Source organism: Podarcis pityusensis, assembly GCF_964106645.2.
Source record: "Podarcis pityusensis genome assembly, chromosome: 6".
In the NCBI taxonomy this organism is placed as follows: Eukaryota; Metazoa; Chordata; class Lepidosauria; order Squamata; family Lacertidae; genus Podarcis; species Podarcis pityusensis.
This window is the reverse complement of record NC_138030.1, coordinates 8,656,306-8,671,479: the sequence shown is the minus strand read 5'-3', so window position 1 is coordinate 8,671,479 and position 15,174 is coordinate 8,656,306. Positions and strand designations below refer to the sequence as shown.

Here is a 15,174-nt window from a genome sequence, read left to right as displayed (position 1 = left end):
CCTCCAACATCCCTGCTTTTATCCCATTTCGCTATTTGTCCTTCTAAGCAAGTCCCATGTCATCTATTTTGGCTGGCAGGTACCGGTAACCTCCAGGGTCTCAGGGAGAGGTCTTCCACTGTACCTGAGTCTTCTTCAAGTGGAGATACTAGGGACTAAACCTGAGACCTTCCAAATCAGGGTAGAGAGCCTTGGACCTTTCAGGTATTGTTGGACTCCCCAGGAGCCTCAGCCCCATGTGGTCAGGGGTGATGGGAGTAGTTGTCCAGCAACAGCCAGAGGGCCAAAGTTTCCCCATCCCTGTTCTGCACATGCTCTGCGCCTGAGCTGCCAGCTATAGTGCTTGCTCAGTTTCCTTGAAAACGTGTATGTGTATGCCCTTGAAGCTGATCCAGAAACTCCAGCTGGTGCAGAATGCTACGGCGAGGCTCCTTACGGGGTCTTTCCTCCAGGATCACATTCATCCAGTGCTTTACCAACTGCACTGGCTCCCGGTGGAGTACAGGGTCAGGTTTAATAATCTGGAAACTATAGTTTGCTACGGGGGCCAGGAATTACTAGGAGACTGCTATTCCCTTCACAATGCTACGATTCCCAGTGGAGTACAGGGTCATGGTGGAGTACAGGGTCAGTTTTAAGGTGCTGGTTTTGACCTTTAAAGCCCTATGCGGCCTAGGACCCATGTACCTATGGGACCGCCTCTCCTGGTATGCCCCGTGGAGGACCTTAAGGTCCGCAAATGACAACATTTTGGAGGTCCCAGGTGGCAAGGTGGTTAGATTGGTCTCAACTAGGGCCAGGGCCTTTTCAGTACTGGCCCCGACTTGGTGGAACGCTCTGTCACAAGAGACTAGAGCCCTGCGGGACTTGACATCTTTCCGCAGGGCCTGCAAGACAGAGCTGTTCCGCCTGGCCTTTGGTGTGGACTCAGTCTGACCCTTATGTTTCCCTCCCCTTATGGTTTTGATTTATGGGCTATTATTAAAATGAGGCTGCATTTTAAATTGTATTTTTAACCTGTATTTTAAATTGTTGGTTTTTTCCCTCCCCTGTTATGTTTTTATTGTAATTTTACTGGTGTTAGCTGCCCTGAGCCCAGCTCTGGCCAGGGAGGGCGGGGTATAAATAAAACAATATTGTTATTGATATTGTTATTGTTATTGTTAGTTTTGTGCATACCCTAATGATCCACCACATCTAACTGTGGCTTCTCCTGTATATCTCCTCCCAGGGCAGTGATCACAGCTCAACTGTGTGCGGCCGGCTCCTTTTTCACCCTCCTCTCCTGGCTTCCGACTTTCTTCAAGGAGACTTTTCCTGATTCCAAAGTAAGCTGGCATTGTGGATAAGAAGGAAAGAGAAGGACAGTCGAGGGGTTGTGAATGGCTCCCAGAAGCATAAACAGAGCTTTCAGCTGTCAGTAGGAATCGCAAGTGGCAACTCCTGCCTGCCCCTTTAAAAGCAGGATTGGATTGAACCTGTGGCCTCCAGATATGGTTGAACTCAACTCCCACCAGCCCCAGCTGATGCCCAGAGGTCGGGGATGATGGGAGTTGTAGTCTAGAAACATCTGGAAGAGCATAGGTTCCCTGTCACTGTTGCATTAAGGCAACCTTTGTGTGCTGGTTCCGTGGGTTACCCGAGAGGCGAGGTCCAAGTCCGGTCCGTGGTCAAAGGTGCAACGGGCAGGCAGTCTGTAGTAGCTGACGCTGGGTGCAGGGCAGGGAGTCAGATGAAGCATGCAGGGAGTTGGAACAGGCATGCAAGCAGGGAGCTAGGGCGGGTCAGGAGCTCAAGCAGGAAAGCAGGACAGGGTCCAGGCAGGAACTAGCAACCAACAATGTTGCTCCTGCAACTTGGGACTGGGGGTGGCCAGCTTTTATCTGCCCCGAGGCTCGCCTCTCCTGGCCTGGAGGCGAGCACTCCTCCTTAGTTCCCTCCGCCTCTCTGCCCTGAGCCTCTGCAGCTCAGGAGAGGCTGGAGGGTTACCGGACCCAGAGGCAACCTCAGCTTCCTCTGACGGGGCTGAGAGTGGAGCACCTGCAGGCAATGGGTCCTCCATCACCTCAGGAGCCAGAGCAGACTTAGCTGGAGCCTGCACCTGAGGACCCAGCACAGGTGAGGACCCTTCAGGCTCATGCCCCAGCCCCGGCTCAGCTGGTTCTGGAGGCGGGGACTCCTGTGCAGGCTCGGATCCCTCAGGTTCAGCCTCCGAGTCTGAATCCCAGGCCATCACACTTTGTCTCAAGGCCTTGATTTTTCATTTAGTAATTAGATCAGAGAAATGTTGATGATTGGCAGGGGTGGCGACTTGCCCCCCTCCCACATTGAGGGGGCCTGGCCATGTGACATGTCACATGATGCCGTCCAGAATGTGCTGGGCAGGGGTGGGACTCGCAGAGGTAGATCTTTGCCCTCGCTTGTCCCAGTCGCTGCCCAGACCCTGGGCTCCAGGTAGGGGAACAGCTGGCCCAAACATAAAAGCAAATTTCAAGGGACACGCATGACCTTTGGGGCCAAGAGATATGTCCTTAGCAGCAATTAAAAGAGTTTCCCCTACGCTAACTGTAAGTCGCTTCGAGACACTTTACATGGGAAGCAACCAATACTCTGAATTAATAATAATTCCTATTTTCTGCAAAATCTCTAAGGTGGTGTTCTTTTTGCTTATGCGTCTTATTTATTTAGCCATTTATTTATAAAAAACCACACCTGTATACCCACATGAAAAAAATCAAAGCCATTTATAGCAGTAGAAACTGCTTATTTTTTTCCTTTCTTGCTCTCTTTTTAGGCTTTTGTTTTTATATAGATTAGGTTTGCTATCTTCTTGTATCATTTTAAAAAAAAGCTTTGATTAATTTTTTTTGCCAATAAAGTAAAACAGATCAACTATTACAGGGCGTGTTTATCCAAAATGGTCTGTGTATACTTTGGTGGCACAGAGAAGTTTTCAGCAAATGTCTAAAGGACTGTGTAGAGACATTCCGTGCTGAATCTCTTGGAAGAGCATTCCAGAGGGTCGGACACGGAAGGCTCTGTCATATGAGCCTTACCAACTCAGGGGTACAACCAGTGATGATCTCTCTGTGATCAAGCTGGGATTTAAGGGTTCGGGTGGTCTCTAAAGCTGCGCTGCAAGAAGAGGAGGTTTGCATCTTTTAAAATAACTGCAAACCACATGTTCTTACGGTTGCGCTAGTGCACACATGGTGCTTTCAAAGAAGTGTCCAGAATTGGATAAGTGTACATCACACTAGGCTCATGCTCACAAAGAACTCTGGAAAACATTTGTTCCAAATGTCCTGTTGTCTGCACTCTGCTGTTACTTAATAATTGTATAATTAGGGCTGCCATGTGTCCAGAATTTGGCAATTTTTCTTTTTTGCAAAAAAAGCTCAACAACCTTTTTGTCCTCGTTTTAATATGGCAACCCTCTTGTATTACTACAGGGGCTGTGAATTTTAATCCTCTGTCAGAAAACTCAGTGTGGTAAAACTGCACCACCTTCTGTTCAAATGTGCACACAGCAAATGAATTCTTCCTATAAACGGGTGCTCAATCAGCAATGATTTTTAAAAACAGGATTAGCTGAAGACATTTTGCTGCCTGAGGTAACGGTCCAGGAACTCTTTGGCGGCTGAGCTGAGAGTTTGTTTGGACCCTGGCTGAGAACCCAGAGGCTGAGAGGGAGGGTGTGCCAGAAAGGAAAGTGAATTGACCCTGATTTTTATATATTGCTCACTTGATAGTAATATGACATATTCATATGTAACCGTGTATTCCTATAATACTTTTGTTGATGCTATTTGTTGTTGCTTCCGCTTTTCTGTACACACATATTTTTAAAATATATTAAGTGGTATAGAAGTTAAATTAAATTTTTAAAAGATGGGACATTCTTCAACCCAGGGTCCCCTGATATTGTTGGGCTTCAGCTCCCATCATCCCTGAGCAATGGCTAAGCTGGCTAGGGAATGATGGGAGTTGTAGTCCACCATCATATGGGAACTCAAGGTTGAAGGCCATGAGACAGCGCTGAACCAAATAGACAAAGAAATTGACTTGGTCTGAGGCTGTTTGCTTGTTGTGCCAGCACCACACGACCCCAAGAGGCTTCCGACACAGGGGCCATGCAGGATCAGGCCATGTTCTTGTAAACATTCAAAGATGCCTGATTCAGGGCCAGATCTTGATCCATATTCTCTTGCACTCTCAAGGCCTCTGTTAGTGGGCTGGCCATTTTTTGTTTGTGTTCACATTTCCCTTCTCTCTCCTTTCAGGGGTGGGTATTTAATGTTGTGCCTTGGCTGGTGGCGATCCCGACAAGTTTGTTCAGCGGATTTCTTTCCGACCAGTTTATCAATCAAGGTAACTTAATCCCTTGGGATGTTTTCCCTCTTTCATCTCTCCATGCTGGCGGTTGGGCAGGGGCATGGATGAAAATCCAACAGGTGTAGCTTTTATTCCAAAGCGTCACCTGCAGAACTTCTGCTTGTTGTGGGCTTGCGTGCCTCTTAAAAAGCACAGGACTCTTGCCAGGAAGAATAATAATAAATAATAATAATAAATTTTATTTATATCCCGCCCTCCCCAACCGAAGCTGGGCTCAGGGCGGCTAACAACAATCAAAATAATCCAACGTTCTAAAAACATTTCATTATAAAAATTAATTAAAATCAAATTGGTGGCAACCATTAAGCAAAATTCTGTGCAGATTGCCAGAGGAGGGGGTCAGGCTGTGCCCTGACCAAAGGCCTGGTGGAACAGCTATGTCTTGCAGGCCCTGCGGAAAGATGTTAGGTCCTGCAGGGCCCTAGTCTCTTGTGACAGAGCGTTCCTCCAGATTGGAGCCGCGGCCGAGAAAGCCCTGGCTCTAGTTGAGGCCAGCCTAACCTCTCTGTGTCCTGGGATCTTCAGGATGTTTTTATTTGCAGACCGTAAGTTCCTCTGTGGGACATACCAGGAGAGGCAGTCCCGTAGGTACGAGGGTCCTAGGCCGTATAGGGCTTTAAAGGTTAAAACCAGCACCTTAAACCTGATCCTGTACTCCACCGGGAGCCAGTGCAGTTGGTATAGTACCGGATGAATGTGATCACGCAGCGAAGACCCCATAAGGAATCTCGCCGCGACATTCTGCACCCGCTGGAGTTTCTGGGTCAGTCTCAAGCCCCACGTAGAGCGAGTTACAATAATCCAGTCTGGAGGTGACCGTCGCGTGGATCACAGTGGCTAGGTCAGGGCAAGAGAGATAAGGAGCCAATTGCTTAGCTTGGCGGAGATGAAAAAATGCCGCCTTTGTTATAGCTGTAATCTGCGCCTCCATAAAGAGGGAGGTATCGAAGATTACACCCAAACTCTTAACGGACGATGCTGGCACTAATGGCACCCCCGCAAGAGATGGGAGTTGCCCCCTCAATCCCATATCGTCCCGTCCCAGCCAGAGGACCTCTGTCTTCGAAGGATTTAACTTCAACCGGCTCCCACGTAACCATCCAGCCACAGCTTCCAGACATCTGGTCAGTGTGTCTGGGGCCGAGTCAGGGTGGCCATCCATCAACAGATAGAGTTGGGTGTCATCGGCATACTGATAGCAACCCAGCCCAAAACTCCGGACAAGCTGGGCGAGGGGGCGCATAAAGATGTTAAAAAGCATCGGGGAGAGAATCGCACCCTGAGGTACTCCACACACCAAGGAGTGGCGCGATGACAATTCCCCCCCAAGCGCCACCCTCTGTCTCCGACCAGAGAGAAACGAGCGCAGCCATTGAGAATATAGCCCATCGCCAGAGATGGGGTCTCGTAGGAGAGGCAAGTAGAAACCTATCGTCAATTTTTCATTGTCTGCCACAATTGTACAGTCATACCTCAGGTTACAGATGCTTCAGGTTCTGTTTTTTCGGGTTATGGAACACCGAAACCCGGAAGTACCAGAATGGGTTACTTCTGGGTTTTGGCAGATGCGCAGAAGCGCTAAATCGCGCTTTGCACATGCGCAGAAGCTCCAAATCGCAACCCACACGTGCGCAGCTGCAGGTTGCAAATGTGCATCCCGCACGGATCACGTTCGCAACCCGAGCGTCCACTGTATTGCTCTTTTAGGGTGTTTTGGTTTTATAATAAGCGAAGACACGTCTTGAAACTTCTAATCCAATCTCCACCCACTTTTGCCTCCGGTCCTGCCCCTGAAAAGTTGCTAATAATAATAAGAAGAAGAAAAAGAAGTAGTAGTATTTTATTGTTTATACCCCACCCACTCTGGGTGTCTCCCAACACAACACTAAAAACAGAATAAAACTTCAAACATTAAAAACTTCCCTAAACAGGGCTGCCTTCAGATGTCTTCTAAAAGTCCAGTAGTTGTTTATTTCCTTGACATCTGACAGGAGGGCGTTCCACAGGGCGGGCGCCACTACCGAGAAGGCCCTCTGCCTGGTTCCCTGTAACCTCACTTCTCACAGTGAGGGAACCGCCGGAAGGCCCTCGGAGCTGGACCTCAGCGTCCAGGCTGAACTATGCAATGCGGCCCTTGCACTGCAGAAACTTCTGTGTAACAGCCCTTTGGATATTTAAGGACAGCTGCTGCGCTCGGCTCTTTAAACTGCTCCAGACTTTCTGACACTCTTTCTTTCTCCTTCCAGGATATAAAGCAATCACCGTCCGTAAGTTCATGCAGGTGAGAGAAAAAGACCATGAATGTGCAAACAGGTTGGCATGACAGGAACACGTTTCCTTGTGCTAGGAGATCTGCAAGGTCTGTTCTTTGCGTTACAGTCAAGGTGGTACAGAAGACGGAGGAAGGAATTCAGCATTGCACTAGTACAAACGTTCCTGCTTGCCAGGCGAGATGATCTCTCTCTTCCCCCCCCCCCCCCCGTAGGCTGGCTCTTCTGGGGGGGTTCTCTCCTGACCCCTGCCTCCCCAAGAGCCAATTTAGGGGGCACAGGAGGAAACAGAAGGCCCTTGTCCTGGTGGAAGTCATTGTGTGAGCTTCTGCCAGCAGGAACTACAGTGGTGCCCCGCAAAACGAATGCCTCGCAAGACGAAAAACCCGCTAGACGAAAGGGTTTTCCGTTTTTGAGTTGCTTCGCAGGACGAATTTCCCTATGGGCTTGCTTCGCAAGACGAAAATGTCTTGCGAGTCTTGAGATTTTTTTTCCCGCTCCCCCCCTTTTTCTAAGCCGCTAAGCCGCTAATAGCCTTTTAGCAGCTAAGCCGCTAAGCCTTTAATAGCCGCTAAACCGCTAATCCGCTAAGCCGCTAATAGGGTTGCTTCGCAAGACGAAAAAACCACTAGACGAAGACACTCGCGGAACGGATTAATTTCGTCTTGCGAGGCACCACTGTAGTTACAGTGGAACCTCGGGTTAAGTACTTAATTCGTTCCAGAGGTCCGTACTTAACCTGAAACTGTTTTTAACCTGAAGCACCACTTTAGCTAATGGGGCCTCCTGCTGCTCCCGCGCCGCCGGAGCCCAATTTCTGTTCTTATCCTGAAGCAAAGTTCTTAACCTGAAGCACTATTTCTGGGTTAGCGGAGTGTGTAACCTGAAGTGTATGTACCACTGTAGTTGACTCTGGCTTAGGATGCCAAGTGAGGACCAGGGAGACACAGGATTGAAGCCCACAAAACTGTTAATAATAATAATAATAATTTATTATTTATACCCCGCCTATCTGGCTGGGCTTCCCCAGCCACTCTGGGGGGCTTTCAACAAAATATTAAAATACAGTAATGCATCAAACATTAAAAGCTTCCCTAAATAGGGCTGCCTTCAGATGTCTTCTAAAAGTCTGGTAGTTGTTGTTCTCTTTGACATCTGGTGGGAGGGCGTTCCACAGGGTGGGTGCCACTACCGAGAAGGCCCTCTGCCTGGTTCCCTGTAACTTGGCAGTGAGGGAACCACCAGAAGGCCCTCGGCACTGGACCTCAGTGTCCAGGCGGAAAAATGGGGATGGAGACGCTCCTTCAGGTGTACTGGGCTGAGGCCGTTTAGGGCTTTAAAGGTCAGCACCAGCACTTTGAATTGTGCTCGGAAACGTACTGGGAGCCAATGTAGATCTTTCAAGACCGGTGTTATGTGGTCTCGGCGGCCGCTCCCAGTCACCAGTCTAGCTGCCGCATTCTGGATTAGTTGTAGTTTCTGGGTCACCTTCAAAGGTAGCCCCACAACTTCCGCTTGTGGAATGAAACTTCCTCTTCCTTTCCTGCCTCCCCCGAGTGCTCCTCGCACCCTCCGCAAATGCTTGGCGGAACCCCCCAGAGCAGATTTTTGGGTGTAGAAATTGTAGAGCTGGAAGGAGAACCACAGCGGCCATCTAGTCCAACCCCCTGCAAAGCAGGAATCGTTTGCCCAGTATGGGGCTTGAACCCACAACCCTCAGATTAAGAGTCTCATGCTCAACCGACTGAGCTATCCCTTGGTGTGGATGTGCAGAGAAGGAAGAGATAAAGTTCCGATGGCCAAGTGGAAGATAGGCTTGCCCAGTGACTTCACTGGGTAGAAATCCCTTCCCAGCCATGTAACTTACTGTATTACCTGGGGCTAATCATTTATGTCTTTGTCTGGCCTTCCTTAGAGGGTATTTCTTGTGCTGTTAAAAGCAAGGAGGTAGGAGAGAATAATTTATGGTGCTCTGACCTTCTTGCTTGCCTTTCTCAGGACACATGAGGTCTAAGGACGCCCCTTCCAATTGTGATTTTTAAAAAAGTAATTACAGGCATGCAGAGGGGAGTTGATTTTGGCACTCGTGATAGTTGCTCCCACCAACCCATAACTGCAGGATGGGCAGGGGGATTTTGCTGCAATGGGTTGGGGGGAGATTATACATCCCTGCCCCATATACTGCTTTCCTAGTTAAAATCACAATTCCCATTGTAATTAAATTACAAAACACACAGCATGGTTGGAAGCAATACAGTGAGCTTCATATGCAATTGGGCCTTTACTGGGTAGTAAGTTAAATGTGGGGGACGCGGGTGGTGCGGTTTGAATCCCCGCGACGGGGTGAGCTCCAGTTGTTCGGTCCCTGCTCCTGCTCACCTAGCAGTTCGAAAGCACATCAAGTGCAAGTAGATAAATAGGTACCACTCCAGCAGGAAGGTAAATGGCGTTTCTGTGTGCTCCTCTGGTTCGCCAAAAGCGGCTTAGTCATGCTGGCCACATGACCCAGAAGCTGTCTGCGGACAAACACCCGCTCCCTCGGCCAGTAAAGCGAGATGAGTGCCACAACCCCAGAGTCGGTCACGACTGGACCTAACGGTCAGGGGTACCTTTAAAAGGTAAAATGATTCTATGATTCTAGGTCCAGTCGTGACCGACTCTGGGGTTGCGGCACTCATCTCGCTTTATTTGCCGAGGGAGCTGGCGTACAGCTTCCGGGTCATGTGGCCAGCAATGCTAAGCCACTTCTGGCAAACCAGAGCAGCACACGGAAACGCCGTTTACCTTCCTGCCAGAGCGGTACCTATTTATCTACTTGCACTTTTTGGAGTGCTTTCAAACTGCTAGGTTGGCAGGAGCTGGGACCGAGCAACGGGAGCTCACCCCGTCGCGGGGATTCGAACCGCTGACCTTCTGATCGGCAAGTCCTAGGGTTAAACCACAGAGCCACCTGCGTCCCTAGGGGTACCTTTACCTTTAAGTTAAATGTGGAGAAGAGCTGCTGCCAGTCCGAGTAGGCAATATTGGCCTAGGTTGACAAACTTCCTGTGTCCCATTGAACCCCGTGGCACTTTGTTCTGAGTAAACCTTCACAGGAGTAGCCAGCTGGCTTCCCCCATTGTTCAGAATTTGATACAGATAGTGGATTGTTGGCCCCGACGGTGGTCGGGAAACAGTGGTCAGGTAATGATAACGGAAGCTGCTGTTGCCCCATCTGCTAAATTCCGCGCCAGCTAAATTTGGTATTTTGACTTTCTTCTCCTTTGAGGTCGTTGGCTCAGGGGTTTCCAGCCTTTTTGCCCTGTGCATAGGTCACACCAACAGTTTCTGCCGTGCGGTTGTGTTTGCGTCGGCCTGCGTGGGACTACAGACCTTCAACCACAGGTAATAGCGGAACACCTTCTCAGTCCAGAAGCGCTCTTGGGGACCCCAAAGGCTAGCCATGGTGGTGGGATTGGGTTGCAGAGACCTGCGTTCAGATCCCTGGCCAGCTGGACCTCAGCCTGGCCTGCGTCGCAAGGCAGTTGTGAGGTTCTACTGCGCCGTTTTGCGAGCCAATTGCAGCCTACCAGGCCTTCCCAATTAGTTCTGCGAGGCTGTTCTCCCCAAGTCCTCACCTGCGACGCCAGGTATGGGGCAGGTAGAGGCAATGTTGCAGAAGGCAGGACTGCGCTTACCCAAACTCTGCTTAAAAACCTCCCAAGGAAGGAGAGTCCACAACCTCTCATGGAAGTCCACTGTGGAACAGCTCTTACTGCCAGAAAGTTCTTCCTGACGTTTAGTTGGAATCTCCTTTCTTGCCACTTGAAGCCATGGGTTCGAGTCCTACTCTCCAGAGCAGGAGAAGAGTTCGTTCATGCTTGCTTCGACTGCCCTAGCCAATCCTTGCTGGGAACGGTCTGGCCTGCCCAAAGCTTGCAGAAAGCAGGATTGAACAGTGTGGGGAGTTCAATCCTGCTTGGACAGTATCTCCTGCTAGTGTGTGAGCATCTGCTCCTGGGTTTTCATTTCTTTCTTCAGCGGGGTTCCTTTTCCAGAAAATGTTTCCTGCATCTTTTACTTCTTTACAGCAGCAGCAGCATTCCAGCTCTCTCTTAGTCAGGGGTCAGCAAACTTTTTCAGCAGGGGGCCAGTCCACTGTCCCTCAGACCTTGTGGGGGGCCACATGATATTTTGGAGAAAAAATAATAATGAACGAATTCCTATGCCCCACAAGAACCCAGAGATGCATTTTAAATAAAAGCACACATTCTACTCATGTAAAAACACACTGATTCCCAGACCGCCCGCGGGCCGGATCCTACCCATGCTCTTAGTGAAATTCCCATAAGAGGAATAAACACCGCTGGGTTCTGTTTCGCAGAGTCTTTATTATTTACAAAAGCTTTACACTGGTCATGAATAAAGAAAGAAACATAATCTTTTTCTCTTTTAGCCATCCAGCCAGAGACCTAATGCCGACTCATTCCCATGCTCACTTACACTGACCCAAACTTAGTTGATCACATGTCCTAATAAGGACACCTGTTGCTGGCAAAATTTTCTGTTGCCTAGCAACTTCTTCAAGACCATTTTTCAAATTTCTTCTAGAATATTCCAACATCTCCCCACCCTGCATGGGCCAACTTTGACAAGTGGGTTGTTCAGTCTGCTTGTCAATCACCTGGCACTATTATGATGCGAAAGAAAGTGTATTTTCTCTCTCCATAAGATGCACCTGACCATAAGACGCACCTAGTTTTTAGAGGAGGAAAACAAGAAAAAATATATATTCTCAACGAAACAGTAGATGTATGATTTTTGTGGTTCATGCTGTGGCCACAGACATGTGATGTGACGGAGAGTTTGGGGTAGCCTAATGGAAAAATCCTGAGAATGCATGTGGATCCGTGCTTTGTAACCACGTTTTTGCGCCATTGCGGCCCCACGAAACAGTGGATGCGTGTGTGTTTTGGTGCAGGCTGTAGCCATGGACATGCTATGTGATCTGATGGTGAATTTGGGGTGACCCAATGCAAAAATCCTGAGGATCCATGGGCTTTTACCTCCCCCCTCCCAGGCAGCCTCCTTTATCGCTAGCCTCCCTTATCTCCCTCACCAATCGCTTGCCGATCAGCTGTTTCCTTTCAACACTCTCTTTCTTCTTGTTTGCCTTGGTGTCTTTTCCTTAGCTGGAGCAGTTTTTTGCTCCTTTTCTTCTAATTTCTCTCCTCATTGCTTTAGTCTTCCTATCTCCTCTCCTTGCAAGTTTGCTGTCTTTACCTCCCCCCTCCCAGGCAGCCTCCTTTACCAGCAGCCTTATCTCCCCCCCCCCCCATCACTTGCCAATCAGCGGCTTTGTTTCAACACCCACTTCCCTCTTTCAAAAAGAAAAAAAGCATGATCTGCTTTTTGCCCCTGGGCAATTCAGCTCCAGGGACCACGTATTTCCTCCATAAGAGGCACAGACATTTCCCCTTACTTTTTAGGAAGAAAAAAGTGCATCTTATGGAGTGAAAAATACAGTAAGTAGTTTTGCCCCCCTGCTGGTGCTGGCCTGCAGGGATGGGTAAAATAAAGATCTGGCCTGCCCATCCCAAAAAGGTTCCCTACCGCTGTAATAAATAGTCCCTTCTTTCTCAGTCATGCCACTCTCTGAAACAGGAAGTGCAGGTTTGCTACCAAAAGTGCTATAAATATGGTAGCTGCTTCTCAAATATTGCAGCTGTCTCATTCGCAGCTTCCTTCACCCAGCCTTGGTCTCAGTTCATATTTTTTCCTCTTCTTTCCTTCCCCTGAACAGTGGCATCTCAGTCAATATACAAGACCTGGCTCCTTCGTGTGCTGGCTTGCTGTTTGGTGAGGATAAATTATATATTATAAATTTTATATTCAACAAGGAAAACAAAATACCACATTTTAATATTATGAAGGTATCAGAGACCAGGAAAAGTGAACCAGTTTCTGTGGTATTTACTGGCATTCCTGTATTAGATAGGGATGAATAGGAATTTTGGTGTCTTCACATTTCTGCACAGAAAATTGGTCAGCTGCAGAGCACTCCTGTTCCATTTATGAAAAACGGCAAGGGGCGTGACACGCGGGGCTTATAAAATTGTTTTTATTTTAAGATTTTCTTGGGTTGCCATAAACGAAACGAAACAAAAAACAACCCAGATGTTTGGCCAAATTTTTAAAAACCGCCCCAACAGGAATTTTAATCCTGAGAAAGAGGACATGACCGGGGAAAATAGAATATATGGCAACCAGGCCCAAAAGAGAGGGCATGTCCTGGAAAAAGAGGACATATGGCAGCCCTAATTTTTGCACTCATGCATTTAGATGCCAAATTGTTAGCACCACCAGTTTTGTGGATCATGGAGTGGCCGTGGAAGTTCTAGCAGAGGGGAGCCAAAGTAAGTTAGGGAAGGCTTTGTTACAGAAGATGAAATATACTCGGAGTCAAGTGTGGATTTCATGCTCTTTATTCAGCTCATAGTGGTGAGGAGGAATGGAAGTTCCCCCAGAATGTCTGCTTTATATACATTATTTACACAATGGGCCCCACGTGATTGGCTAATTCTGGGATTCTCCTGTAGGCAAATCAGGTTGCAGATTCACTTCCACTTGGAGCTGGATTGGGTGGCTCCTATGGACCAATCAGACAGCTGCATTCTGAGTCCTATTGTTCTAGGAGCAATCAGACTGCTGCATTCTGAATCCTATTGTTCTAGGACCAATCAGACTGCTGCATTTTGGATCCTATTCAACTCAGTACATAACAGAAGAGCTGTGTGAAAAGTGACTTGTAGTCTTGAAAAGTGAGATGTAGCCTGAGAGATCAAGAGGGAAAGCCAGTTCAGGGCGTAGGGATGGGGGGATGAGCTTGTACAGATCACATGTCAGTATATGAGCTGCATGAACCAGTGGAAATGGGTCAGTGGGGCACAGGATTCAACCACGGTTGGGGGGGGGGACCTGTGCCCTCCCCCGTTAAGAAAACTTAAAAGATTCAGCCTTACCTACTGTTAGTATTCCAGTAATTTGTAAGAAAGGACCATCCATTAATAAACCTCAGGTCTTCATTTCTTAAGTGACTTCCTGAGAACTGGGGTGTCCCAGGGCTGCAGAAACTACAACTAATCCAGAATGCAGCAGCTAGACTGGTGACTGGGAGTGACCACATAACACCGGTCCTGAAAGACCTACATTGGCTCCCAGTACGTTTCCGAGCACAATTCAAAGTGTTGGTGCTGACCTTTAAAGCCCTAAACAGCCTCGGCCCAGCATACCTGAAGGAGCGTCTCCACCCCCATCGTTCAGCCTGGACACTGAGGTCCAGCTCTGAGGGCCTTCTGGCAGTTCCCTCCCTGCGAGAAGCGAAGTTACAGGGAACCAGGCAGAGGGCCTTCTCGGTAGTGGCACCCGCCCTGTGGAACGCCCTCCCATCAGATGTCAAAGAAATAAACAATTACCTGACTTTTAGAAGACATCTGAAGGTGGCCCTGTTTAGGGAAGCTTTTAATATTTGATGAATTATTGTATTTTAATATTTTGCTGGAAGCTGCCCAGAGTGGCTGGGGAAACCTAGCCAGATGGGCGGGGTATAAATTATCATTATCATCATCATCATCATCATCATTATTATATATTTTAAACAAATAAGCAATTCAACAACATTTCAAGTTTAGCAATCAATCACTCCATCTGCAACTTCCCCTCCCTCCATGGTTCCCCCTAATAATATTTTTCAATTCAGATTTTGTATAAAAAAACCATTCAAAAATTGATGGGATCTGTGACGTTTTCCCACGCCCAGCAGTACAGACTGATGCGCTTGCAAGTAAAAGGACATCCCTGGTTTTTAAGTGAAATGGCAACCCAGACAAAGGGGTTAGAGAAAGGAACAGCGCACCCTTTCCCAACCTGGTGCTCTCCAGGTAATTGGACTACAACTCCCATCATCCCTGATCATTGGCCATGCTGGCTGGGGATGGTTGGCGTCTGAGAGTCTACACAACACCTAGAAAGTTGCAGGGTTCTCCAACCATGGATTAAATGCATTGTGCATTTTTTTCAAATTCATGCCTCAGTTTCATTTCTCTCCACAGGTGTGGCAAATACTGGTGGGGCCTTATTAGGTAAGTGATTGTTCAGGAATTTGCTCCATTAAGTCTTCTATTAAGTCTGTTCACACGAAGGACTGATTTGTTAAGCAGTCCCTTCGCACAAAGAACCCTGGGGATTTTGGCCCTCTGTGGATGGCCAGGGAGCCCTGACAAATAATTTATGTACAGTGGTACCTTGGTTCTCAAACTTAATCCGTTCCGGAAGTCCATTCCAAAACCAAAGCATTCCAAAACCAAGGTGCGCTTTCCCATAGAAAGTAATGCAAAATGGATTAATCTGTTCAGACTTTTAAAAACAGCAATTTAACATGAATTTTACTATCTAACGAGACCATTGATCCATAAAATGAAAGCAATCAACAATGTACTGCAGTCACACAATCAATCAATCGGTAACTGAA

General features: G+C 48.0%; 1 protein-coding gene across 1 annotated transcript in view; it reads left to right on the top strand.

The window, feature by feature from the left end:
* The window catches only part of SLC17A9 (solute carrier family 17 member 9), a gene marked incomplete at its 5' end in the record, with an annotated part of 47,986 nt that overhangs the window by 29,073 nt on the left and 3,739 nt on the right, over positions 1-15,174 (top strand). Inside the window, 6 exons of the mRNA XM_081011387.1 lie at positions 1,232-1,328; positions 4,284-4,371; positions 6,642-6,676; positions 9,934-10,049; positions 12,448-12,503; positions 14,756-14,785. Coding sequence (XP_080867513.1) covers positions 1,232-1,328; positions 4,284-4,371; positions 6,642-6,676; positions 9,934-10,049; positions 12,448-12,503; positions 14,756-14,785 — 422 coding nt within the window. The remainder of the gene's footprint in view (positions 1-1,231; positions 1,329-4,283; positions 4,372-6,641; positions 6,677-9,933; positions 10,050-12,447; positions 12,504-14,755; positions 14,786-15,174) is intronic.